We start from the raw sequence: 27,855 nt of genomic DNA on the forward strand, positions 1-27,855 counted from the left end.
CAGTTGTGTAAGCAATGAAGACAAAATGTCGCATAAAAACAAGCCGTAAAAAAGGTTTTTAAAATTCAGTTCACACGAAATTTGTGACAAATGTTAGAAACGTGCAACAATTGTAACGGCAAGATGGCATACCAGGTATTTTCTTGAAGAGATACCAAGGGCACAAAAGAAAATTTTGCTTTTTATCATTTGAACGAGACCAGACGATAATTAAAGCAAGGAATGCGTGATTTTTTCTTTCATCCTTTAATTTAGCAGCTTTTATTTTCTCCTCTTCGGACTTCCAAAACATTGAACTTAGAAGTATTGAAAAAAGTCATCCACAAAATAGCGTAGAACGGCCGATACAAACCGCTTTAATACGAATTGTTTCTAGAAGTTAAGCTAAATTCAACTCAGCCGCTTCTCTGTGGGTGACAATACTATAATTCTTTATATTTTTTATCTTGAGACTGTAAATTATCTTTACCTTTTGTTGTGCGAACGTCTCAACGTTGTCACCCGGAAAGGGAAGAGGCTATTGTCCACTTTCCGCACGTACAGGCTTTAGGTTCAAAGAAACAAGCCGCTTCCTTGCATAATAAAGATTGAGAAACAATTCTTTCGTTAAAGTTAAAATTGTTTGATTAATTATTAGACTTTGGAGACACCGTAGTCCATTAATCGTTTATGAAGCTGAACTGTGTACACTGAGGACAATAAAGTACGAAGTACAAGTAAATTTGTTAATTAAAAGTTCGATTCGCATTTTAGCCGAAAATTTGATAAAAGCGTATTACAAGACAGCTGCGCTCATTGTTTCAACATTCAGAACTTTGCAGGAGAGAAAGCATCTGACAAGCACATCCTTCGCTTCCTTAAGTGCGACGAAAAAGGAAAACAATCTCTAGCACTGTCTCAAACCTGTGATTATGGCATCATTGCACTAGATTTGGTTATGCTGGCCTGTTGATGACGGAGAAACCAGGCCGGGAATACTTTAGTAACCCCCAAAAAGCCTCTCTTGTTTATTTAAAGTTATATTTAGACCTTATAAATTAATTTATTATTTGCAATAATTTAATAATTCAAGGCTTAATTGACGACATTGGTAACAAGAATAGTCAGTCTCGTATGTGTAATAACGAGAAAAATAAAAGTGCTGTGTTGTGATCTTCCTGAGGCAGCGAACACCATTTCCAGAGACGCAAATTAGAAGGAAAGGAGATTGGGCTCGAACTTCTTCCCTCCAAGTCTCCTCGCCAGTCCAGCACGAAATAGTGCTCAGTCTGCTAGTATACGTAAAGCTCCTCTTCTTCAAGCAATTGTACCTTTCCTAAAAATCTAGCTAGCCTGTTTTTAAAACGCCATTTGTATCCCGCCTTTTGACACAAAAACGCCAGGAAGTGTACGCGTGTAACGCTCTGCAACTTACTTTTGATATTTCACTAAACAGAACTATAACCTTTCCGCAGAAGTAAATCTGCCAGTTGCTTAATGTCCACAGCACAGGGTGCTTGTACGGACAAGCATTCGAATTAGAAACAAAATAATTCAAAGGGAAAACTCCCAACTGGCAAGAACTCGATTAGCTGGCTGTGTAACAAGCGTGCCCGGGGCTTTGATACCGGGGCTAAAGCAACCGGGTTCAAGTGTCACTCTGATCGTAAGCTGCAGGACCTCCGATTGACCGGCTTCCTAATCGCTCGGTAGCCTGAATATCAAGGGTTTGCCGTGAAATTTGGAATATTAAATGAAAAATCCCGTTTAATGCGCAGAAAAAGCAACAAAAACGCTTGCTAGACTGATGCCAGGCAGGCTTTGATGTGCAAGAGAGGATGGAGTATAAAAGCCTTCAGAAATGATACTCCACTGACAATATTCAGCGATTCCCGTGAATATTTTTATAGTGCAGTTTCCAATCGGATTGGTCTTTGAAACTGACAAGAACATTAACAGCGCACGTAGTACACAATATGTCCGCCCCTGAGCACCGCATCAGGCGCCCAAATGGCTTGCGCGTAGACGACCAGTTGACTCTCCACTATACTAGATAGAGGGGAGCAAATTCCCACAGCAAGATAATCATTTCAGCTTTAGAATTAATAACCCAAGAACGAAAGTGTACAACTTACTCGTTTGCCGCTGGTGAACAGGTCAGATATCAATTAAACGAATGTGAAACAACAACAACAACTGTAACAGCCGCACTTTTATTTCAACTGATGTCAATTTTTTTCTTTTTTAAAAAAAATTCCTTTTGTTTTCACGACATGTTGGCTGTGTGTTATCAGTAAAACTAGAAGTCCCCATCATGCATTAGGAGCAGGCATTCCAAAAATGAGAGATTTTTAGCACTGAATTTCACGCGGGCAAAGAGAAACAAAGCGTTCGCCTCGCGCTTTACTACTAATCGATTCCACTACTCTATTTCGTAAAGTCTTTAGTATTTGCTGATGACAGAAACTTGTGTTTGCGCATACCAAATAGTAACACCGTGATGTTCAAGTAATGACTAGTGACTGCTATAAATTCCCTACACAATAATCCAATGGGCCAAGACCCAGTCAGGGTTAAAATGGGTACTTCCATTTATGAGCTTCTGGTATAAATTCACGCCTTTAGCGTCCGTATCTCATGCTTGATAAGATAACCAGGAAAGGAAAAGACAACATTGTGATCAACACAGTTGTGTTAACCCATCTCGTCCAACAAATATGCGCCAAATATTTAGAACCAGCTGGGGTTTTTTGACAGTTATATATTATATTAATCTGTGAATACAATAAATAAAGAAGTAATATACACCACAAGGACTACAAATCCTTGAAATAAAACGGCTTTGGGAAATATATATATAAATACTATGATCTTGGAAAAACAAAATATGTTGAATTCAATTGAACATATGTATATATTAATTAATATAAAATAATTATATTAGTTCAAAAATACGATTTAATTAAGTTCTCCTCGATTCCCCATTTGTGCTTTAGACAGCATACTTATATCTTGCTGTTAATCGTCTTGGACTCTCCATATGCACGTTTTTGATACCCAGACCACCTTTATATGATTGAAAGATTGGTTTATCAGCAGAGTTGATAAAGTAAATTGGCCTCCGTTAAGAGATTCGAGTGGTGACGTTTAGAGCGTTAGCCCTTCGTCAGAGTGAATTCGTTTTTACGAAAGGCAGGCTGTAAATAAAAAAAATGAATAAATTACTTTATTTAAGTGTCAATCTCTTTAGCGCAGAGCACTCATTGGGGACACTTCCCAAATCGAATTGGAATTTAGAAGTGTTGGAGAGGGGAAAACCGGCGGAGAAAAACTTCTCGGAGCAAAGACGAGAACCAACAATAAACTTAACCCACATATGACGCCGAGTCCGGGAATCAGGTTCATTATTGTAAACCCATAGCAGCTCAATTGGCTTCCACCTGACACTTACATTACTTTTGTGTCTTCATTTATTGATTTGGTGTGATCAATCAAAACTTCAAAACATAGTTCAAACACTGTCCGTGGCACCGATTTCTCTGCATCATGGTTACGGCATTGAAAATCGCAAAAGTTTTGACAAAAAATTCATCTTCCAACAAATTGGACTCTTAATCCCCACGAAATTTCATTCGACTAATTTGTTCTTGTTTCCCACGTTACCATTCTCCCACCAAAAGTGTAAGCTCCACTGCTCACTATATAAACCACATACAACCAGGCTACAATTCCTTGATTCGCTTTAACGAAGGGCTAACGCTCGACACGTCAGCACTCGACTCTCTTTACGGCGGCTAAATTACCCTATCAACTCTAATTAATAAAACCAAACAACAGTTCAATTACAGTTAAATTGCCCTATCAACTCTAATTAATAAAACCAAACAACAGTTCAAACATCTTCACTCCTTCAGTGTGTGCTAGTTAAACCGCATTCGCTGTTGATTTGCTACACATGTTATTTATCACCAGCTCAGAGTACACACTGTTGATGGGTCCAATCACGTGATATCTGGGCAGACGGTCCGCCGTATCCTGGTCCATATTGTCCAGCAGTGGTGACGGTACTTCATCTTCTTCCTTTATTAATGACCTCATATCTACAACCTGCAAACAACATTACATTTTCCAGTGAGTAAATGCCGTATTGACCAGCTGTTCAAGGCATGTAGGTTACGGAAAGAGAAAGCAAGGCGGTATCCGATAAAAAAAGAAACAAAGAAAACAACGAAGTTCAAGTCATACTCTGGGAAAGGCACTCCTAAACTCTCCTTAACTGAAGAATAAATCCCGTTCAAGCAAATATTCGTATTCATTTATTCATCCTTCACGGGTATATTACGAACTCACAAGATGACCAGCTCCCAGTTGGCTTGATAGCTCAGTTGGTAGAGCACTGCACCGGCATCGCAGAGGTCATGGGTTCGAATCCCGTTCAAGCCTGAGGGTTTTTTTTTTTCGCAACAGTTTGGTTGCGTAGATAACTGCGAGAATCTTTCTTCATTATAACCTTTCAACCGCAGTGCGCATACATGCTTCATATATATTCTTATTCCGCGACCTTCATTACAAAGAAACTTAAACACGTACAAGGTTCTTCTTTCTGAATCTAAAGAACTTTAGAATACAAGGATAGCGAACACAAGGCTCCTGTTCCATTGCATTGTTAATGTAACACCATTTTATGCTACTCATATAAAATCCACCGTCACCTTATGAAAGTGACAGCCACAGTTTCCCATCAGGAAGTCCTTGTACCTTGATACAGTCATGCCAAAAGTGTCCACCACTTGATAACCGAGCCGCTTGGCAGCACTGATAACCTGTTGGTTCCGTTCAGCTGTCCTCTGCTGTCCTGTCTAAAAATATAGTGCAATGACTTGGACTTAGCTAAAGTAAACCGACCCCTCCCCTGACGCATTTCGCCACCACTGAAGTCGAATCGCCCACACGATTAGGGAATATTAGGGAGCTTTAGCAACGACGACGGCAACGGCAGCGAGAACGTTACCATTAAAATGATTCGCGTTTCTTCAAACGTCGTTGCAATTATTCCAACTTGCTTTAAATGTCAAATGTAGGTGAAATTTTCTGGAGATGAATTCTTGGAGACCGCACCCAAGTTTAAAAAGAGAAAGAAAGATTCTTCTTCGTGTGTTTACGTCCTCCATCATTTATTTATCAGGAAATTTCACGTCCTAGTCGTGCAGTGATGGCAAAGAAATGTACCAAAAAGAGTAATGCACGTGCAGAGTTGTTGTTTTGGTTACAAAACCAATCGCTTTTTTGACGCCTTTTTTGCTTGACCCTAACCAAATCAAATCTTAACACAACATATGCGGTATGGGTGAATTGACTTTAAGAGCAGCTCCAGCAACTTTGCTCGCGCCGGTGAGTTGACCAGCGCAGACGAATTGTCTCGTGGGTGGGGCGAAGTAACCTGCTACCTTAACAACTCACCAAGTCATAACGAGGAAGTCCTGAAACAGGCAAGTGAAATCCAGATCCTAGGCTCTTGACAATCACTTTGATGCCGTTCAAACCAAGGCTGAAAAGGAAGCAACTGGTGTGAGGTATGTTCGTTACAGTTTGAATCACAAGACATGTATGGCAGCTAAAATCACATTTAAAAATAAACAGCAGCTTTCAATTGAGTTTCGAAACAACGCTTTGTGGTGAGTTTGAAACTTGAGTTTATCAACTGAACTAAATTTATAACTGTCGACTTAAAATTCATTTCCTCACTGAACCAACAACAAGTACTGAAGCCAAAACCAATCGTGACTTGCTCGCACGTATTTCCCCGCCCTTGGCGCCGGTTACTTGTTACTTCGAGTTCTGATTGGTTCGTGGGTGTTGGTTGTGTTGCCAGAGCAATCGTTAGTTTTACAACACGACCACAAAATGTCTTTTTTCACTGCAGCCCATAATTCAACTGACTTACTAGCGGACTGCAATTCATACAAACACGCAACAATTAATTTCAGGGACGTGAGAAAGCTTCAGAATAGTACACTGAAAGACCCATCACCTCACGACAACGCGCCGACTCGGAAAGATTTGTGGCAACAGATAAAGCACAGTTGGTTTACCTAGTCAGTGCCTTGTTGGTCTCTGTGATATGTTGAGCACCCATCCACTGCACTCCACCCACCACAAGAATCGTGTTACTGTTGTTTTCGAGAGGAAGAAACCTGAAAAGGAAAGCAACAAACAATTAGCTTCACTGTGCGGAGGACATATTGATTAAACTACTCTTCGTTTAAGTTCAATTTTCTAACTGTCAACCTTGTCCGGCGTTACCCTCACAATCACTCGAGCCCGCACACGACGAAATGGTGTGCTGAAATTTCACAACGGCAACAATAACGTCACAAATTCAAACGTACGAGAAACTAGAACGATGGCTCTAGGCAGAAGTTATGGTAAACTGCTTTGCTTGTTTTTCTGCAAAGCTACGCCGTGAAATGTTCAAATTCAAGGTTTGATGGAGAACGTGAACGCACCAAGACTGGATCACCGTTCGTGCAAATACAGTTTGGCCAAATTGAATGAGATGAAATAATCGGCATAAAGAACTTTTAGAACAACACAAATTCAATTTGTTAAGGACGGTGCCCAGTAATACCGAAGTATTTTTACGCGGTTGATGACTATGCGGGAAAAACAGATCTTAGCAAGGGCTATTGGAATCCAAAAAGAAAATTGGGGGTAACCACGCATTTTTTAGAGATAATTAAGCAACAAGAATTCTAAAAAGCGTCAAAATACAAAACAATGTAAGGCATTATTTTCTAAATTGAAGCATAATTATCTCTGAAAATTCATGGTTACCCCTAATTTTCTTTTGTCGGATTCAAATAACCCTTGCCACGACCTGCTTTTCCGGCCCGCAAGATGCGCAGAACGCATGCGCAGTAGCAAAAGTAGGCACCGTCCTAAAATGACGTTTTCTGTAGTGTTACAGCGCAGGTAAGCATGGTAGAAGTGGAGTTACCTTGCAATAAGCTGGTACAGAGCTTTAACAAATACAGGCCTCTTGTTTTCTGGCAACCAGAACTGAGGGTAATATGCGAAGCTGACGGAGGTACGACGGCCATTTAACTCGTCACTGTAGATTTTCATCGTATGTGTCTTTTCCCATTTCCTTAAAGAACCATTCAGCTGTAAGAAGCAGACCAAACTGGTAAGACAGCAAATCTGAATGCAATATATAACGGCTGCTGGATGGACATTCTGATACAAGCAAAGCAAACTGAAGCACCCAAAAGTTTATACGTATACAATTGTGTCGCAGTTCCCCCAAGTAAGTAAACATGCTAAATTCAAAATACTCATTTTTGTGAAAGTTTAACCTTAGAAACATTGTATGTATGTAATCTAAAATCTACAAAAAAAGCAGCTTGCGTTTATAGTGTTCTTTAGTCTGGGTCCGGTTATTTAAAAAGCGGATAACTCTATCCAGTGAATAAATCGTCATCCAGCGGATAAAATGTACTTCAACCAATACACTTTATCCGGTGGATAGCGACTCATCCACTCTTTGAACAACCGGGGTCTGAAGAATAAATTCTTTACCTTCTCCATGAGGTAGTACATGATGCCACGATTGGTGGAATCGCCAACAAAAAGAATCTACAACAAAACGGAAATTTGCAACATAAACACACAAGCTTATCAAAAGCGGGAATGCGGAGACACTAAAGACTGCATCACATAATCTGACTGTATGTGTAAGACCACATATCAATACCAACATGATCGTTTTTCAATGACGAGCACTTTTCGGTAGTTTGCATAGAGACAATCTTTTTTCGTACAACGTTTTGGAAAGGAAAAACCTGCCTGATAGTTACCTGAAAATAACAAAATTTAAGTCTTGAAAAAAATGGTCAATTTTAAGGTACTCTGCTACCTAAATTTCCTTGTCGATGACTATGTCATGCCTCTTTTTTACACTATATCTTCTGAGAAGAGTGGTCACTGTAGACATTTAAATGTTCTGACCTTCTTGTTAGCAAGACATGTTCTTGTATCATCTCTTGATAATACATTGTAGTGACATGTGTGAGGCGCCCAGACAGCCTCTCTCCAGTAACAGCTGTTCGAGTTCTCACAACTTGCACAGGGCAGCACCCAACGACCTGCCAACATAGATTACGCTCAATTTTCACGCCACATTTGAGTCGCATCAAAAGCAATTCAAGCCCCAGAAAATCAGGCTAGTTACCACACAAACAACAAGCTAATACACTGTGCTGTGAGAGGTGGATGGCCTTAACCTGCATAGTCAAGCGATTCTGCGGAGTTTTGGGGACTTTTGGCTTCTTAACCGCGCGAAAATTGGGCCGCGAGTTCCTTTCCTCCCCCTTCCTCTCTCCACTTCTCCCAACTTTTTGTTTTGATTCAACTTTTTTGCATCAAAACCCACGGAAAAGCATAAAACACAGGCTATGAATGCGCCTGTCACCCAAGCTAGGGAGAGACGCTACAGGCAATCGAGGCTCATGTGCGATAATCTACGCTCTCGGTAATTTGGGTCTCCCTCTGTGAAATTAAAGAGAAAAAAACGAAGGATTATTTGAAAAAAATAATTCTTGGGTACCGACCAGGGGCCCGTTTCTCGAAAGTTCCGGTAACATACCGGGCCCGATATAAGTGTCTTTGGTGATAAATGTTTCTTAACAGAAGTCAATTTTTGTTAACTTTGGAAACTAAATTTTAAAATCTTATTATTCTATGGAAACACTGGGCAAGTACCATGTCTGTAATCACTGTGTAATCAGCGAAAAAACATTTAAAAATCCACTTACCGGGCCCGGTAAGTTAGCGGGACTCTCGAGAAACGTGTCCCAGGGGCCACTAAAGTTTTAGCTAATATCCCGATTTTGGCTGCGCTGAACTCCCGACTTCATGTTCAACGCAACTGGCCCCAGGTTCAATTCTTTTCCTCTAATCTGTTCAGTCTATTTCCAAGACACTCACCTGGCTCATGACCAGTCTTACAGACTGGAAGTTGCTTTTGTTTCTGGAGAAATGCCGGCCATGTTACTTCCCAGAGCTTCTCAAGACCACAGGGCGTGCTAGCAAAAACCTTTAAGCTGCATTCCTAGTAAGGAATGTATCAATCAAACAAGCAATCAATTAAGCTTTTGAAAAAGAAAACACCCAGTCGGTTACACTTTCAGCATGTTAGAGTGGTTTTCGTTTGACTTTAAAATGATCAAGGGAGAGCAAAATATTAACATTAGTTAGCGAACAGCAAAATAAACATTCGCAGCTTTTACTGAAATCAGTTATATTTCCCTTTGACAGTTACCAGCAATTTGATTGATCAATCAAACCTCTATCAACTGAGCTATCAATCAGAATCCTTCAGTTTGTTGTTTTCTCTTGCATGTCAGGGAGACTGTTCTCTAACCCTCACTGGGATTACAAAATTTCAATCTCAAAGAAAAAATTGAAGAGGATTCTGGTAGTTGTAATAAAATAATGTCAACGTGAAAATCACCTATTCTTATTGCACAAACATGCTTTGATCAACAAATGGATATAGCACTGTTATTATTGTTCTATTTACTGATACAGACTATATATGCTTGATTACCTGGTGATGTACACAAACTTGATGGATGGAATCCTGATCAAACGGCTTCTCCATCTCAGAGCGCCTTTCACGAAACACGGACAGAATGTATATAGTCACTATCTCGGGTGTTGATTGGCTGGTATCAACTATAAATATGGAAAGCTTGTTCCAGCCCACACCAAGAGAGTGGTTAGATGCGCTGAAACAAATGTAGAAATCGTCACTAAATGCAATGAAAATTGCAACAAACGTTACATTTAAATGACAAGAACATCAAGACGTTTCCCAACAAAAACGTACACCACAGTACGTTTGGAGTAAGCTTTATTACTGCGCTTTTCAATAACATGCGAACTGAACTTCAAAATCCAACTAACCGTTTGCGGGTTTAACTGCCGTCAATAACAATAATGGAGACGAATGACTGACCACAAAAATACAGAAACCGACAAAGTGGATCGAAATCTGCCAATCCCAGCGTTTGAATGTGATCTTTCGAACCCACTGAGCCAAACATCTTAGTTTCCTAAGAGGTCTGCCGAGTTTGTTGACGGCAGTGGAAAACAGAACAGTTGGTTGAATCTTAAACATCAGAGTCTACATGTTATTGAAAGGTACACTGATGTTTGGAAGTTTACAAGTGAGCTTCAAACAATTTTTGGAAGTTTTAGCTCCTGAGATGCTCCTACGAGCTTCGGTAACTTTGACATGAATTGGGATGAAACGACTATGCGTGCGTACAGTAGCAGTACCGGGAGATGTTTGTGACTTGCACCGTTTTGAGTGGAGTTTTATAGTAAAGCACTTTAAGTACAACAATAGGTGGGACTGGGAAAGTGTAAATATTAAAATGGGATCTTTAAGGACGGTGCCTACTTAGAAAGACTAGAGTATTTTTGTGGATTTTTGCGCGGCTTATGACTATGCGGCGAAAGCAGATCTTAGCAAGGGGTATTGAAATCCAAAAAGAAAATTGGGGGTAACTACGCATTTTTTAGAGATAATTAAGTACCAATTATTCTAAAAAAAAAACAGTAAAATACAAAGCAATGTATGGCGTTTTTCCCAAATTGAAGCTTTATTATCTCTGAAAAATGCACGGTTACCCCCAAAATTCAATTTGGATACGGAGAGAACTTGCTAAGTTCTGCTTTCTCCGCATAGTTTTAAACCGCGCAAAAATATCCCTGTGTTAGTAGGTACCACCCATAGGAAACCCGAGTATCTCGAGATGCGCAGAACGTATACAGCGGAAGTACATTGCTGCACTAGAGATTTTTATCGCTTACTGAGTGTCCTCGTATTTAGTGTTGATTCGGACATCTGAGTGGCAGGTGGAAGCCTTTCCCCAAATCTGTAGCACCATTGTATCAAATGACACAGTTGTTTGATAAGTGAACACATTACTACTGAACCGGGGCTTAAGAAGAACAGCCGGCCGAGAATGAAGCTCCATCAGAACAGGATCAGCATCTGGGTCTAAATAAAGCAAAAATTATTCACCTACTAAACATAAAAAAGGCAAATACAAAATTGTTCCTCAGGCCATCGAAAGTATCGCTTCTTTTTCGCTCTTCGACACTTTTAAGTGTCAATTGTTTTAAGTATCAAAAATAACTGCATGTCCATTGACAAGTGCCTGTCGACATTTATAACCGTCGAAAAGAGTAACTGTCGATGCACACTTAGAACTGTCCATAGACACTTACAACTGCCGATCGACCGACACTTATAACTGTCTATTGACACTAATTGCTGTCGCCCGCAATATTATTGCGAAACTAAGTGGTAGTTACAGTTAGTCATAGGTAACAGAGGAATAGCTCACTGCTTCCTGTCTGGTACGAATGTCAGGAAACACTTACATAGTGAACTTACATAGTAATATTGTTAACACTTATATAGTATTTGTAGTGAAAATAAAAGTCCGTTTTCATTTTAAGTCTTACCATGACTGCACATAGCTTTCTTCACTGAATCTACAAGTTTAAAAAAAAAGGCAGATCACAAGGGATCAATACATTTTTAACTTGACTGGTAGCAACCAAAAACTACAGATACAAAACAAGCATTGTACCGTGAAGCAAAAGAAAAATAAAAGACTGCTCGCAATCTAGAAAGACGCTGTCCACTAACTGTGGAAGTACAAGCATGTTAAATTCTTGATCGTATATTTGTTTGTTTGTCTATTATTTTGACATTATTTGAGCCTTCAAATTATTTTAGAACTTTTTTGACAGCTGATTTAGCCTTTAAAGTGGGAAAGAAATAATTGCCACTGAGTAACCTCAGGAGGTACTCCACAATGTGTCGAGCACAGCTTACAATTTAACACCATCGACCTGATTTCAGACTAAGAGAAACCGTCATAACAATAGTACTTGGACAGGACCCACCGGACTACAAAAAATATCATGGTCGTCTTTGTCTGCACCCCGATCCACCACCTTAAAAAATGTCTTCATAACTCGGAAAAGGATTTAAACCTCCTAGCACTTGTTTTCAGCAGTCACGCTGGCTTCTTGCTAACATGACATACGGATGTACAGAATATAATTACATAGATATGAGCAGTAATAAGCGCTAAATATTTTCTGATTTACCATCGAATTACCTAGAGAGGTTTAAGTTTCCACCATGATATTACAACTCGTTAGTCGAAATCTACAATGCTTTGGCACCCAAGTCGCGTGGTACAATGCCTTTCCTCGACCCAACAAAGGGTTGAGTGATTACAACAAAGCTGAATTTGACATGGATGGGAGCCAATTTGACTCTTATATTTATGAGTTGAGGGTTCGTTTGTGGAATCCACAATTCTACTCAGACAAGCAGACAGAACTAAAAGCGTTCACCATCACAGCAGCTTCAACCAGAGAATGGTATCAAGATGATGTGAGAATTCCACAACTGATCACGAGGATAACCAACGAACATTGTGTAGCGGTCACTTTTTACGTGCGTCAGGACTTCGAAGAACCCGCGCCAAGTTGTTCAAAGTCAGGTTAAGCTAATCCTGGGTTAACATAAACTTTGATTCAAGTTTCAATAGATTCTTTCAAAAGATTTTTATCCTTTAGTTTTGACTTAGAATTTTCTTTACCATTTAATGATTAGCTTAAAATTAGCTCTTTAAAACATTTAAAATAAGCGAGATAAAAACCTCGGTTAATTTTTAGTCGAGGATTAGTGTTAATCGGCTTTCGAACAACCGGGCTCCGGATTGCACACAATCACAACACTTGTCCCGTGAGTCAAGCAACCATTTCAAATGCTGGAGACATGCGTTTGAAAAATTCACTTCACCGACTTCATATGACGCGAGAGGGGATAATTACTGACCTTTTGGCTGTTATAAGTTTACTTTGTTCACTATTTTACTTTGTTCATTAAAGCGGTTTCCAACTGAGTGTCGTAAAACCAAAACCAAAGTAATTACCCTGGCCAATCGCTAAAGATGTAAACAACACTACGAGCCAATCAGAATTCGAAGCAAATACATGTAACCGGCGCCAAGCGCGGGAAAACGCGTGCGGCCAAAACACGATTGTTTTTGGTTTGGATTCTCATTGGTTGAAAAAGTGGCGCGAGTTTTGTTAACCAATCACAGAGCGTAGTAAAGTAAAACCAAAGCAAACGCGAAATTACTTTCGACACTCAATTGAAAACCGCTCTCTATATATATTTGTTGTGTTACAAATTAAAATCGCGTTAATAAAAAAATGTGTGCCAAAATTATCCAAACAACACAGCATGAAAAACTCTAACAAACCTGCAGTTGATTCACTAACACCTCCATGTGCCCTGAAAGAATCCACGACAAGTTAGGTTTTAAAGTGTCATCTTATAAAAAAAATCTTATAAATTTGACTGTCTGAGCTGAAGATGGTCCTCTGAAAATGTTATTTTGAGAGTTCAATATTTCATATTTTCAAAGACGTGACAATCCAAAAAAACTGTCAAAACTTTGCTTCACATTTCATATTTATGTCATTTTCAAGGTCCATACTTTTTAACAAAAACCATGGTTCAATATAAGCAAGTGAGAACTTAAACAGTTCTTTTATTATAAACTGACTTACCAAGTTTTTGTAGATGTCAGTGCAATAAAAAATGTTAAAAAAGCATGTACATTGGGTGTCCTTAGATCATTCCTCTGTTTATAATACACTTCTGTTTCAGTGTCAATCAATGCAGGTATCAGTGCCTTGTAACTGATGTCATCCGAGGTTGGGTAAAGCTGTGAAAGAAAAAGAAAACATTATTTAAAACTGACTCATTGGATAACGGAGTCCCAGGGTTTTGATTGGTTAGTGCCCCACAACGATGGTAAGCGTATGCATCAGGAGGAAAAAAATATCACCAAATCAGCAAAATTTAGTTAGTTTTCGTGCTTGTTTTTAATAAAACAGTTATTCCACTCGCGCTTGTTGAATACAAGATGATTATAGCCAACTCAGCGCTGTGCACCTCGTTGGCTATCTATCATCTTGTATCTAACACGCAGTCATGGAATAATTGTTAACTTGTACATGCTTTAATCTTTCAACCTAGAAGAGTGGTGGTATGGTGGTTAGACTTTCAATCAGACAATCGGAAGATCGGAGAGTTGCTGGTTCAAGGCTAGCTTGCTCTCTATATGGTGGTGTTGTTTTGAAAACATTCTTCCTGAAATATGATCAAGCTTCAGTTCTAAACTCAGGGCACAGCTTATCTGCCAGTGTTTACAAGTTATGATATGGACACAACCATCTTTTTGCTACACAACAAGCACATACCACCTTAAAGTTTCCTCTGTGAAGTGATTCTTGTTTAGTTTCTAATAAATACTCAAGTAGGTCATCTGTTAAATGCTTTTCCATTACTCGTCCATGTTGGCTGCTCTATTAAACAAAAATAATTCATATTCATATTTATCATATTTATCAGTTCAGTGCTTTAAAAGGCACAGCCATAGCTCTAAAGGTGGTCATTTTAAATTTTACCGATCTTTGTCATACCAGTGCTCAAATACTTCCACCCCCACCTCCCTAAGAGGTACAACAATCACCCTTGTAAAGTTCATATGAGTTTCCCCCTCCCCCATGGGGAAAATCATACCCAAATTCAGTCTAAAATGGTACAAATAGTAAAATATATGACGAAGCGTCAAACTAAAAATGGCTAAAAAACCCAAAGATACCATCCCTTGGAGATCTGAAATCTGGACACTACACTGTACAGCTTAACCACTACCTTCCTACTATATATAAACCCACCCCAAATCCCAAATCAATCTACTCCTTATAAAATATAGCCCAAAATACAACCAACCCCTCAACCCCCCCCCCCCCCCCCCCAAAAAAAAAAATCCTCCCACTGTTCCACAAAATCAACCCATTTCCTTTGGTTTCTGTAAATGTCTGTAATGGGTTGGGTGAAAGATGCAAGAACAAGCACCCAAATGTGGGGGATTTTGGAAGAATGAAGGGCCAAATTCTTAGTCTATATTTGTAGAGAAACAATCAAAGTCAATTTTCTCTGTCCAATTTTTGGACCCGTATGGGAGACCAGGAGATTCAATCCAACTGTCACGGAGACTCTGGGAAGAGTTATATGTAAACCATACCCTCTGTGGTCTAGAATCTTCACACTGTTTATACAGAGAAATGTCCCCCTCCCCCCACCAAGTACTTACAGTCAAGCGCGTCAAACCGAAGCCTCCTGACTAAGTTTTGACATCTTTTCGACAAGCTTTTGATTAGTTTGATGAGTTTGAGGGCTTCCGGTTGCCTTAAACTACCAATCAGATGACTTGAAAAATAGAAAGTGGGATATCAAAGCCAGGCTTCTTTCATTGGTTCAGTTGCAAAAATATGGCGGTGCAAGGTAAAGTGAATTATGGTGGGGACAGACTTAACACATGAACCCTGCTTCAGAACATACTGTAAAAAACAAAGTTTTAGTACTATAATACCATTAGAAGGGCCTTTAAAACAGCCTACATGAACTAGTTAACATGTGTTTTCATTACCTTGACAACCTGTGGTGTTTGTAATAACACTTGCAAGTTCTGATATATATCATTGGACAATGGAACTGAAGATGTGTTAAACAACATATTGACAGTGTCTTGAATTACTCCAGGCGAAACGTTCTCAAATGCAGCAGCTTTCACCTTGAAAGGACAAATATTATACCAAATTAAGATATACACTAAAAGATGAACTCTGGGTAAATATGCAGAAATACTCTGGTCCCAGAGGTTATTACTTTCTTCTTCCCAATCAAACTGCTACTTTATTCTCATATAGATGATTTACAATCTATTCTGGCTTTTGAGTATTGCACCACTTTGTGCCAAACAATTTTTTCTTCAGTTAATTGATAATCAGAGTAATAATCATTCCACTTTAGGTTCAATAATTACATTTCAAAATCAAAGGCTCCTGTAAATGCAGAAGTAAATAGAGGCAAGGTATAAAACATTGTTCGCATTGTGTTTGGTTGGCCGAGAACTCAAAATATAAGCCATAAAGGCTTAATAAGGGGCTTCACGGGCATTTATTCCTCATCCTATGCCGCTTCGATTTTTAGCCGTTCCCCTCAGCAAGATTGAGCTCCTTGAACAGCTCTGTATATTTAAGATTGTTTTAATTTTGAAAATTGTTTGGAGCCTTTGAAATGGTTGGCTTTTTAAAGACGCATGCGCATGCATGTAAGTTTTGCAACCCATCGACCAATCGACCGAGTGACATTTCTCCCACATTATGAAAACTCATTCCTTGCACATGCACGCATTCAGAAGTTAAAACAGTGACTTTTCTTGTTTAGATTGTACAACAGTTTTGCACAATTTAGCCATTAATGGGGATGGCAGCTGGACGAGTCTTCACTGATTACCAATACACAATAACAAAATCAACAATCAATCTACATTCTAAAGGGGCAAAAACAGATTAGGATCCTTTTCGCTCACTACTTACCTCTAAAATAAAAGGATGAAGTGCTGAGTTGAAAGCAAAACTTATTTGAAGGGGCTGAAAGCATCCCTTACACCTGAAAGTGGATCCATCAAACACTCAGTTAAAACATGGATGAAATCAATAAATACTGTAATGAATAGACCAAACACACAGTGTACATGTACAATTCCAGAAAAGTTTCATACACCATCCCCCTCCCCCTTGGAAGGTCAGCAGGGGGTGGAGGGTCCAAACCCAAAATACTTTTCGTGGGACAGGCATCAGTGAATGTATGGACATCTCAGTTCTGAGGCAACATAATGTAACATGATCACTTGAAATTGTTTTGGAGATATGTTTCACTACAACCCTATTAAATGATGAAATACAACCTCAAATCTAACTAAAACCACATATACAGTAAATTAAAAAGTTCAGTAATCTCAAACTACATATGTTCCATTAAATAAAAAGTTGTAAATTTAAAACAGATCAATATTTGCCCCCCACTCACCCCCCCCCCCCCCTAAAAAAAAATTGGGTTCTATTTGTAGCTATTTGTTCAGGATCACCAAAAAGTGTCAAAACAACGTACCTGAACATTTGTTTTCCCAAGGTTAGACTCGTGAAGAAGGTAAACAGTGATGGCTCCAGTAATAATAACATTTTCACTACAAGTTCATCCATCTGTTTAATTGCTTGATTGGCTTTGTCTTCACCAAAATAAGTTGTCAGGTGTTGAAAAAACTTTTCAAGGTTCCATTTATGAGAAGTCTCCTTGGTAAAGACAGTATATTGGTTAGAAATTTAGTGTTAGATGAATAGAAATATTAAAGAAAGCAATAACAAGCTTAATAAGCTTACTCCTCTCTTAAGGCTCTTAAGGCCCCTGGGGACTTACTTATTTTAGATCTCACAAAAGCGGAGGGGCTCAGGGGTTTTGGATTTATCCGTGTCAAAGTCTTGTGTCAATCATATATAAGAGACACTAAACTGGTAATTGAAATTCAATGAGAACGCAACTCTCCATACATAAAAGGACAGATATTCTTTCAACAAACTGCTAACAAAATTTTGAAGCTTGAGCATTCAGCCGCAACAGAAGCAGGTAAAATTCATTTCAATATTGATTTAAATAAAATAAAAATGAAATTCATTTTTAATTAATAAATCAGTTATTGAGGAGGAAGGGGGAATGAGGGAATGCATTTTTTTATGACCTAAACAGGGGACTTATTAATTAGAATATGTGGCTCAATAGAGGACCCAGGGCGGGAGTCAGGCACTCCCAACTATAAGCTTATTTGTGACGTCGTGAAGGGTATGGTTTTAAAGCAGTGTAGTCTGGAACAGGGTATATTATGGTGATCAAAGAGTTTTGGTCTCGGATAGGGTATCATTTAGTAGTTAACCAGGATACTGATCAATGGTATGAAAAATTTAGAAAATAGCAAGTTTGGGATAGGGTAGGAGTTGTGGTGTCTAAATTATCTAGAATAGAGTTGCAAAATCCAGCTGAACATGCTCTGGTTTGGAGGGAGGGTTTCAGTGTCCCATGTGACAAAATGCCAACAAAAAATTCACTGAGCACTGTAAACTGCATATAGTGTACACATACCTGCTCTCTACCTGCAAAAAGTATGCGTCCCTCACTATGTCTGTAAACTCTGAGAGGAGATACTGAAGTAACTAGAACATACAGCTGTACTAAAGCAGGCTTGTCTTCAATCAATACCACATCTGATGGATACAACTGTAAAACGCCTTTCAATGGTCGTTCTCTGGGAAATGAAAACAGGTAATTTATAAGAATGATGTATCATTCAGTGATAACACAGCCAAACCCGGAAAAAGAAATTCCAAGTGCTCCTATCAGGAGTCAAACCTAACTGAAGACCTTCCGATTACTAGTTCGGATGCTCAGTACCACTGAGCTGCGGGAGACTCGTGGGAGCTAATTCCTCATTAAACTAGGTTCATGGGACAAACATGAACCCACGAGTCTCCTGTAGCTCAGTGGTAGAGCATCCGAACTAGCAATCAGAAGGTCTTGGGTTTGACTTCTGATAGGAGCACTTAGAATTTCTTTTTCCAGGTTTGCCTGTGTCATTACTGAATAATACATCATTCTTGTATGTTTTACTAGGTTTAAAATATTACATCATATTTCCTTTCAAGTAATTTATAAAGTACAGATATGTTAATTTAAGAGCTCAAATCTTCAGTGGACTAAACCTTGAGAAAATTACGGTCAGCACTCAAGGCATGGCTATTCAACTTGAGCTTTCCATTTGAACCAATGCAAACAAAGCAGGCATTTGTCAAAACATTAGGGGGAGTTTAAGAAACTACCACAGCGACAGCAATGAGAACATCACAAAACAACAGGATTTAATGAGAAAAAGGAAGGCCCTGCAAATGCGCTTTGGTACATTTCTTCACCATGTCCAACCAAACAACAATGTAAATGACCAAATTTGAGGTTTTGTGGAGAATGTGAGTACATGACCATGGTAAATTTTCCATTCTCTGTCTCAGCTTGAACGTTTTTCCACCTGTTCTGTTACTGAATAGTTCGTCCACATTGTACAAGTTGAAAGAACTGGAATAATCGCAAAGTATAAGAAGTAATCCAAACTTAAATTCCCAAGCGACATTTTCATTGCCGTTGCCGTCGCGGTTTCTTCAAGTCCCTATTGTCTTCAAAACTGTTGTGTTGTTTCTTAAAAATTTAATTTGCCTTCAGCTACTATTAAGATGTTTTGGACTCTCTGACTTAGTAATGACCTCTGGCATTGGCTTAGAAGCCTTCAGGTAATGCTGCCTGACAGGGAAGTCCACAAGGTTTCGAGGAATAAAAATTATTGAACTTTCTTCTGTGCTTGATATTTAACTAATCATTTTAGGGAGATACCTTTCTGTTTACTCAATAATAAATACTACAAACTAAGAAAAGTACATTCTGTTTCTGTTGGTAGCTCCCCAGTTATGCACTGGTGTAACATCTGATCCAAGAGACTTCAGAGTAAATGATCGGCTTCTGTCGTTTTTAGTCTCATGAAGAAACATGTCTATTTGGGCCGGTAACACAAAGCAAAGAGGTGACAAATTGAACTTGCCCTGAAGAGCTGCAAGACAAAATACCTATTTAACAAAAATTAATATAATCTGCAAATTAAATAATACAGCTAAGTATTAAGGTATTATAAGTAAAGGGATTGAATGATTATTATCCAATCCCTTTACTTATAATACCTTACCTACTTGCGTGCGGTTCCTGTAAAAATACTGATTCATGATTTTTATTTGTCTATAATGTAGCATATCGGATGATTAGGCTCACTAGTTTCTCAATCTGCTTCTCTGGCAAAAGGTGTTTTGCTTACTGATGCAAATTGGGAGGTGAAAAAACCCTTTATTATACCTGCCAACTCTCACGCCTTAGGCGTGAGTCTCACGCCTGTGGGTTGAAAACTTCGATCTCACGCCGGCTCACGCTTGCGGGCCAATTTCTCACGCTTGATTGAAAAATGTGAGTTGTTGCCGTCTTGCTTGACACAATTTCCAAAAATATGTTAACTCAGACCCATGTTAGAACGAAAACCATGTGCAAAAGGAATAAATGACAATACCGTCCTCGCGATCTCTGATTTTTGAAGGTGAAAAGCACTGGGAGCGAGCTCGCGTCTATACGCGTCCTGAGACTTCGGACCTCCTCGGAAGACCTCGGACGTCTTCGGAAGACTTCGGAATTCTTCGGGAATCTTCGGAAATAATCGTGTCGTCTTCAAAAATCCCAGCACTCCCAGGATAAAAATCTCACGCCTATATCTTAGAAAAAGTTGGCAGGTATACTTTATTACGGACATCCTCTGGACCCTGAGTTAGTGTCCTTAATAGTGAGAGTCCTTAATAGCCGGAATTTATTTCAGTCAAATGTCTGTAATATATTTTTTCCGGGAATTTAGCTTCTGTCTGTATTATCGGGGTGTCCATAATAGCAAAGTGTCCGCAAGGTGAGAGTTGACTGTACATTGAAATTATCCACTCCAATTATTCCGCATTCTGCTAGCAGAGCTCAAACTTCTACATTTACATTACAGCAAAAGTAAATTAATGGACCTTGCAGCTTCCCTCCACTCAGAACATCTACTGAGCCTCCATGCATTCAAGAGTTTGTACGCCTCTAGTCCTTTGTTAGTCTGATTCTTTTAGTGTTTTTCTTTTTTATTTTATTTAAAACCCCTAATCTTCTAAAAATTAATAATAAATTCAGGATGTAATCGAGTTAAGGTGGTACTGGAGGCTAAAGCGGATCTTTTGGATCATGACCTTTTTTAAACATATGGGAGATTACTTAAAATGGGACATGTACGCCTTTGTCTCTAGTGCTTATAAATGGTGTAACTGTTCAATGGTGAATTAAATCTGGATTTACCTGGGATTTGTTTGGATGCAGACATTAAATAACAGAAGCCATCATTCCTAAGAAGAAGCTTTTCAATACCTGGAACTGGTGAGACCTGAATGATACAACAAGAACACTGAGATAACTTAATCATTTATGGCAGACTGACAGGAATCAAGCTTACCAAATGTACATGTATAATACAGTCAACTCTCTTTATTGCAGACATCCTCAGGACCACAAGTTAGTGACCTTAATAGCGAGAGTCTGTAATAGTGAGAATTTATTTCAGTCAAACATATCAGTTGTGCAATTTATTTTTGCCAGGCATTTAGCTGCTGTCTGTATTATCATAAGGGTGAGGTGTCCGCAAGGTGAGAGTTGGCTGTGATAATTGTTGAAAAGTAACTATGCACTACTAAATATAGTATAAAATTTTAACCAGTACATTTGCCGGATCATGTTTAATGTAGGTAGTGTCGGTTGACACTATCGGTTGACATATCGACCAACACTCAGCCAATATATCGGTCAACATATCGACCACCATTCGACTGGGTGTCGGTCGAATATTGGTCGAGCATCGGCCGACTATCAGTCGAGCATCGGCCGATATATCGACGGATGTGTGTGTCGACCGATACGGTTTTAGTCTCGTCGACACTCAGCCGATACCTTATCGATACTTTACCGATAGTCTGCCGATACCTTACCAATACTCGGGTCGATACTCAGCCGACCAAGTGTCAGTCGAGTCTCGGTCGATATGTCGGTTGTTAATTGCCCAACACTCCATGGATGCTGTGTCGATATCTTACTTTCAAGCGTCGATATAAAAAAACCACAACGCTTTTTCTGTACCACCATAACACTACATCAAAGATAGCTCGCCGATGGTTCACCGATAGTCGACAGATAGCTCACCAATAGTTCGCCGATAGTCTACCAATAGCTCCCGATAGTTTACCAGTAGATCACCGACACTGTCGGCCGATAAAAAGACGCTCAAAAGAGGGATATTGGCCGAGTATCGGCCAAGTATCGGTCGGATGTTGATCGAGTGTCGGTCCAGTATCGGTCGACATATCGACCGATACTCGACCGACACTCGGCTGACATTCAACCCACACTCGGCCGATATGTCAACCGAGTGTGGACCGCCTTCTCGGCCGACATATCGACCGAGTGTCGACCGATAGCACCGACCGAGTGCCGACCGATAGTGTCGACCGACACTACCTACAGTAAACATGATCCCATTTGCCTTATCTGAGGAGCTAAAGGACAAGCCGAGGAAATGTCAGAAAGTAGCAAAGAGCAAATAGCTTTTGGCTTCTTTTAAAGGGGAAGTGTCATAGGGTTTTTGACCTGTTTGGTTAAAACTGGTGAAATAAGACTCTCTCATAGCTTCAAAACAATTTTAGAGCAGAGGAAAGAGATCAACTCAATTCTTGAAAAGAACAACTCATGATCTGTATTAGCACATTTTGAAAACAAAAATGCGAGAACTTGAAAAACGTTAGCCTAACATTTTCAAGTTTCAATCCATTCCGACCTTCTCTGTCTCTAGCCAGAGGCACTATTTGACACTTTTATTGCACTAAGGTGAGAACTTGAAAAACGTTAGCCTAACATTTTTCAAGTTTCAATCCATTCCGACCTCCTCTGTCTCTAGCCAGAGGCACTATTTGACACTTTTATTGCACTAGGGTGATAATTTATAACAAAGCTAGACAATTATTTTATGTTTCTGTTGACAGACAAACATTTTTGGGTTTTGAAGTGACATTAAATTTGCATGGTACTTCCCCTTTAAAAAAATTCATAATTACAGCTTGTGATTCAATGTGCCAGGCACAATGGAAGGCAAGGTCAACAGATGAAAGCAAACATGAAATTTGCCAACTCCACCTATGCATTGTCATAAATGTTGTTAGTAGCACATGCCATCACACATCATGATGTCACTTTTTCATTCTAGGCACACCTCTTCTATAATGATAATTTTTTTATAATTACTTTCCAATGAGATCTAGTAGAATAAAGGATTCAATTAAGGAAGCTAAAGTACCAGTGGTGGATCCTGACCTTCAGATAAGTTGGAGACTCACTCGTGAAAGCTCAACTAATTGCTTCTTTTCATGAAACTAAATATATCTCAGTGCCTCAGTCCTACTGGCCTCAGTTTCGGTCTAAAAAACAAGGAAGGGCAAGGTCCCCCCCCCCCCCCCAACTAGATTGACCATTAATGATAGCGGTTGATCTTGCCTTGCCATACTATGGAGGGGTGGGGGAAGGGGTTGAATAGTGGCCAATTAATAATAATAACAAAACAAAACTCATTAAAAAGCACTTAGTAAAAAGTGGGGTTATTAAAATTGAATCATCAATATGAAGATAAAATACTCCAAAAATGTTTAAGTACAGTGCCAAACCTTCTGACTTCCATGAAAGTTGAGATGCATCTTCTGAAAACAGCCTGAGGTAGCATTTCCTCCCGTTTTTGTTTGGAGACACCAAACTCCATCCACTTGTTTCATGGATGAAGGTATCTCTGAGGAATCTCTCAACAAAATACCTCTGTAGCCAAGAGCATCAAACGCCTGTTTTAAGAGTATCACATTTTCCTCCTGAGGAGAGGCTGAGGGACTGATAAGCAAAATCTTGAACTGCCTATCAGATATCTTCTTTTCCAGCTGCAAGAAAAACAAACAAATTAGAAAATTCAGGAAGAATATTATAAGATTCTTGCAAGATCTTACAAGTAAGAATCTTAAAAGATTGTGTAAGACTATTACAAGATCTTATAAGAATCTTGAACTGTATGATAATAATTCTATCATATTCTTATGAGATTCTTACAAAATCTTGTAAGAACCATAAACAGCATCTTAAGATCTATTATAAGTATCTTATAAGAATTTGCAATATCTTACAAGTTCTTTTAAGAAACTTACAAGAATCTTGCAAGTACATGTATCTTACAAGATTCTTACAAGGTTCTTACAAGAATCTTACAAGTTTCTTACAAGGCAAGCATCTTGATAAGAGAATTACTAAGATCTTGTTAAGAAACTTAATAAGAAACTTGTAAGATTCCTGATAAGATTTGCACCTGATCGCTGATAGAATCACAAAAAATGTCGGCACATGTCAATTAAAAAATAATATTATGAACAACTAGGTAGCTCTTTTTTACGCCATGAGCTGTTAGCAATCATAAAACCAGACTCATTCCATTAAGGAGAGTGCCTCCTTGTGCTACTGCACATACATTCTATGCATCTTGGGATGGTACGGGAGACTCAGGGTTCCTTATGGATGGTACCTACTAATACAAAGATATTTTTGAACAGGAGAAAAGCAGATCTCAGCAAGGGTTAATAGAATCCAAAAGAAAACTTCTAAAGGGCAGCCACACACTTTTCAAAGATATTTGCAATAGGCTTCAATTTGGAAAAACTGCAACACGTTGTTATGTATTTTAAAAGCTTTGTGGAATTTTTGTCATCTAATTACAGTATCCATGAAAAATGCATGGTTACCCACAAGTTTCTTTCTGGATTCAAATAGGCTTCACTAAGTTTTTTTTCCACATAGTCATAAACTGTGCAAAAACTTCTTCAGTCTGCGTCAAGAGTTAAGGCAATGAACTTAATATGTAACCCGAGTTTTATAGAGTTCAATGATCCACTGTAAATTCTTTTGATTGAAATAATTTATTTCTCTTGATTAGATGTCAACTTGTTGTGGTAGTGAAGGTTGAATACCTTGATCATCACAAGTACTTTGTTAACAGGGCCATACTACAAATATTGAACAGGGAGAGATGGGGAATGGAGGCCAATTATCCCACCCTGTAAAAATAATTATTGTCCTGTTTGCAGTCTTCTTAATGTATGATACAATAAGTGATGAGATATTTTTTTGTACCTTAGAATCAATTTGAAATCATCTGCCCTTTTCATATATAAAAACTAAGTAAGTATTGTTAGTGCTATAACTAGTTCAGTACTACAGGTCTATTAGGCTGTCAGGTTGAAAAGAATTGTTACAGTCTATAACTTAAGGTAAATTGGCCACTGTAAATCTCAGATTTGAGTGCTGATGTTTCGAACATTAGCCCTTCATCAGTCAGAGCGAATCCAACCTGTCAAAGAAAGTCATAAACTAAAGAAAGCTCTGAGAAGGGATTCATCTCCATTGTTGCTTCCAGCCATGACAGCCTGTGGTCCAATCTCGTACCCAGAGTCTTCAGGCTTTTTGGTCAGCGGGGCAACGCCGGGAAGACTCTGGGGACATCGAAAAAATTCAATTTTTTTGATTGGCTGTTCTGTAACGGTTTCCATTGTTTTACCGCAGAAATCCTGCGGTGATAAAATTCGATGTCCCCAGAGTCTTCGCGGCGTTGGCCTGCTGACCAAAAAGCCTGAAGACTCTGGGTACGAGATTGCCTGTGGTCAAACAACATCCCTGCCACTCTGTTACTAACAAACATTTTTGTTTGATTTCGTTCTTGGTTTTCTTTTTTTGTTTTTGTTTTTACCAAGGGTAAAAGAGTTAAAATCAACGGATTTTCTTGGATTTTTTTTTTTTTTTGAAAAAAATAAAAAAAAAAATCACTCAGACACACACATAATTGATGAGCAAAGTTTTTTCCAGGACCAAATTAAGGAGATAATAATTGTAAGCATATTAATGAAAGATTGAACCTCATTGACAAGTGAAGTCACCTCTGAGGACTTCTTTTGAGCCATACCCATCATAAATTATATAATAAACCAAAACAACTTGATTAATTTGCCTTCTTATCCCTGATTTACAAACTCCTGTTAAATGAATTATTATTTAAATAGTTGTCTTTTCTTGTCTTCAAGTTTCCATTTTAATCTTAAATTAACAAAAGAAAACAATAAAAAATGTAATAGTGTACAAATTTAAAGTAGCCCTGACTTTAGTCTATAAAATAATAAATTGAATGTTCAAGTTTAAATTCAACCCTAAAGGCAAAAATGTTTTTCAGTACAAAACACTGTAATATATTATTTACACTACCATCAAATTTTGATTACTTTCAAATTGGCCAGCTTTAGAAGACATGACAATTTTATCTCATCCATCACAATTTAATTAAAGAAATGAAACATTTGGGAGTATATTTACAACAAACTTGAAAATATCATAAAGTTTCTTTTATTGAATTATCTATCATCATCACTTAAAAAAAGTAAAATTTCAAAAATAACTTTAAAGTTGCTGATTAAAAATAACCAAGACAGAATATTTCTGGATAAAAAATACAAGATTTAGAAATATTGCATCTTTATTACAGGAAAAAGACAATAATTTATAACCCGGCAACCACATTTCTTCTATAAGCCCATTAGTGCCTCTTAATTATTTAATTGACAAAGTTTGCTTTTGTTCCATGCAATTCTCATTTCACACATAATTTTACTGGTACGAAAAAAACTTTATTACAAATGCCTCAAAAAAACAAATACCTGGTCGTAAAGGGAAAATCTTGTGCCGAACAATACAATCCTTGGAACATGATTCAAACTTTACATGAATGAATGGCTTTTCAACGTAATGGCGGGTATTAAAAAATTAATTAAGTTCACTTCTGAAACAAAGCAAGTGAGAAATATGAGAGCAACAAACCAGTACAATCCAAAAGTGTCTATTTGATTTGCGACAGTTACAAGCTGCAAGATGCAATTAGGCAGTAAATAAGGTTATATGTATTAAATAAATATTTACCTCTTGAAGTCTTTGTAGCAATGCTTTGTCTGTTATCCCATCCGACACCTTTGACTTTCTGGTAATAGAATCTGTGGGATAATTCTCGAGGACACTCTTTGTATAGCTCAACTCCTTGTCCTGACCAAATATTCCATTTATCCGCAAACTATTAAGCTTTTCAAGGTTTCCAGGAGTTCTACTGTTTTCCGCTAATTGAAATACTTCAACTGGAATTTCACGATGACTTTGGAGTCGACTTCCAATCCAACATGTCCATATCACTGACACAGTTGTAATCAAAAGCAGCAACACGACAATTTTCCGCTTGCAGCAGGGGCGCAATAATGGCATTATGTCTAAACCTCCGTTCAAAGCCTACTTGAAGCTCAACAGTTGGGCCGCCATCTCGTACATAAAGCTCGTTCGTCCTGGATGTAATTGGCCCCATTTAATAGTAGAATGGAGGGCGAGTACAAACTGTATCTTTGTGTGACAAGGATGCCATATGACAGCTCTGGTGTATCCTCTTTCGCCTCTTCACAGCTGCTAAGCTTAGACTGAGCTCTTCTCTAGCGGCTAGTGGTTTACTTAATTTACGTAGAATGATTTATGCAGCATACCAATTCAGTTGTGCACACTGTTCACTGAATGATTGAAGTACGAAAACTCCCAGGCGTTAGTACCCAGGGCCCTGTTGGCGACGTCGAAAGGGGGGGAGGATGGAGGGGAGGGGAGGGAGCGTTAACAGCGATCAAGCAAGAAAGGTTTTCCATTGGATACAGCGGCAGGTTATCCCACTGCTTTTTTCCGCGATTATTAATTTTTTTTGTCTTCGGATTTTCAAGTTTTCTTCAACTTTGTTTCTCAGCAGATAAAAGGACTGCATCGCCGCTGGACCTAGTCTCCCCTTTTTTGGGATGTCACGCAACCCTGCGTGACAGCCCAAAAAACGGCTGCGAGGCAACGGGCCCCTGGAGATATTTCACAGTTAAATTGTCGAGAATTGGCCCAAGCAATTACTTTTCACAACTTCAATGTCTATAACTGGGATAACAGTGTCATATATTTGGAATCTCTGATAAATGTATCTCCTTTGACAACGTTAAATCAGCCATGCTCTATTTCGGTTTAACACTAATTATTAAACGCATTTTTGACAAAATCCCCTATCACACAGAAATTAAGCCTGT

The 27,855-nt window shown here is 38.7% G+C and overlaps 1 protein-coding gene across 3 annotated transcripts; it reads right to left on the minus strand.

The window, feature by feature from the left end:
- Positions 1-2,164: 2,164 nt before the first annotated feature.
- LOC146484224 (cadherin-like and PC-esterase domain-containing protein 1) lies at positions 2,165-27,320 on the minus strand. Of its 3 annotated transcripts, none has more exons than XM_085105022.1 (23): positions 26,684-27,320; positions 23,356-23,616; positions 20,951-21,035; positions 19,472-19,640; positions 18,131-18,293; positions 17,108-17,286; positions 16,534-16,606; positions 15,582-15,725; positions 14,347-14,451; positions 13,651-13,808; positions 13,341-13,372; positions 11,518-11,547; positions 10,858-11,047; positions 9,587-9,767; positions 8,965-9,088; positions 7,987-8,123; positions 7,558-7,614; positions 6,977-7,143; positions 6,072-6,173; positions 5,440-5,527; positions 4,692-4,838; positions 3,846-4,086; positions 2,165-3,790 (listed from the first exon to the last, which is right to left on the minus strand). In XM_085105022.1, the coding sequence occupies exons 1-22, from the start codon at positions 27,014-27,016 to the stop codon at positions 3,904-3,906; spliced, it is 3,108 nt and encodes a 1,035-aa protein (XP_084961148.1). In that variant the 5' UTR covers positions 27,017-27,320; the 3' UTR covers positions 2,165-3,790; positions 3,846-3,903. The 3 variants fall into 3 exon arrangements, with proteins under 3 accessions (XP_084961148.1, XP_084961146.1, XP_084961147.1); XM_085105020.1 differs by having other exon boundaries at positions 17,108-17,289; XM_085105021.1 differs by having other exon boundaries at positions 2,165-3,760; positions 3,815-4,086; positions 17,108-17,289.
- Positions 27,321-27,855: the final 535 nt, after the last annotated feature.

The sequence above is a fragment of the Pavona decussata genome, unplaced genomic scaffold (assembly GCF_977016875.1).
Source record: "Pavona decussata unplaced genomic scaffold, jaPavDecu1.1 SCAFFOLD_36, whole genome shotgun sequence".
Lineage (NCBI taxonomy): Eukaryota > Metazoa > Cnidaria > Anthozoa > Scleractinia > Agariciidae > Pavona > Pavona decussata.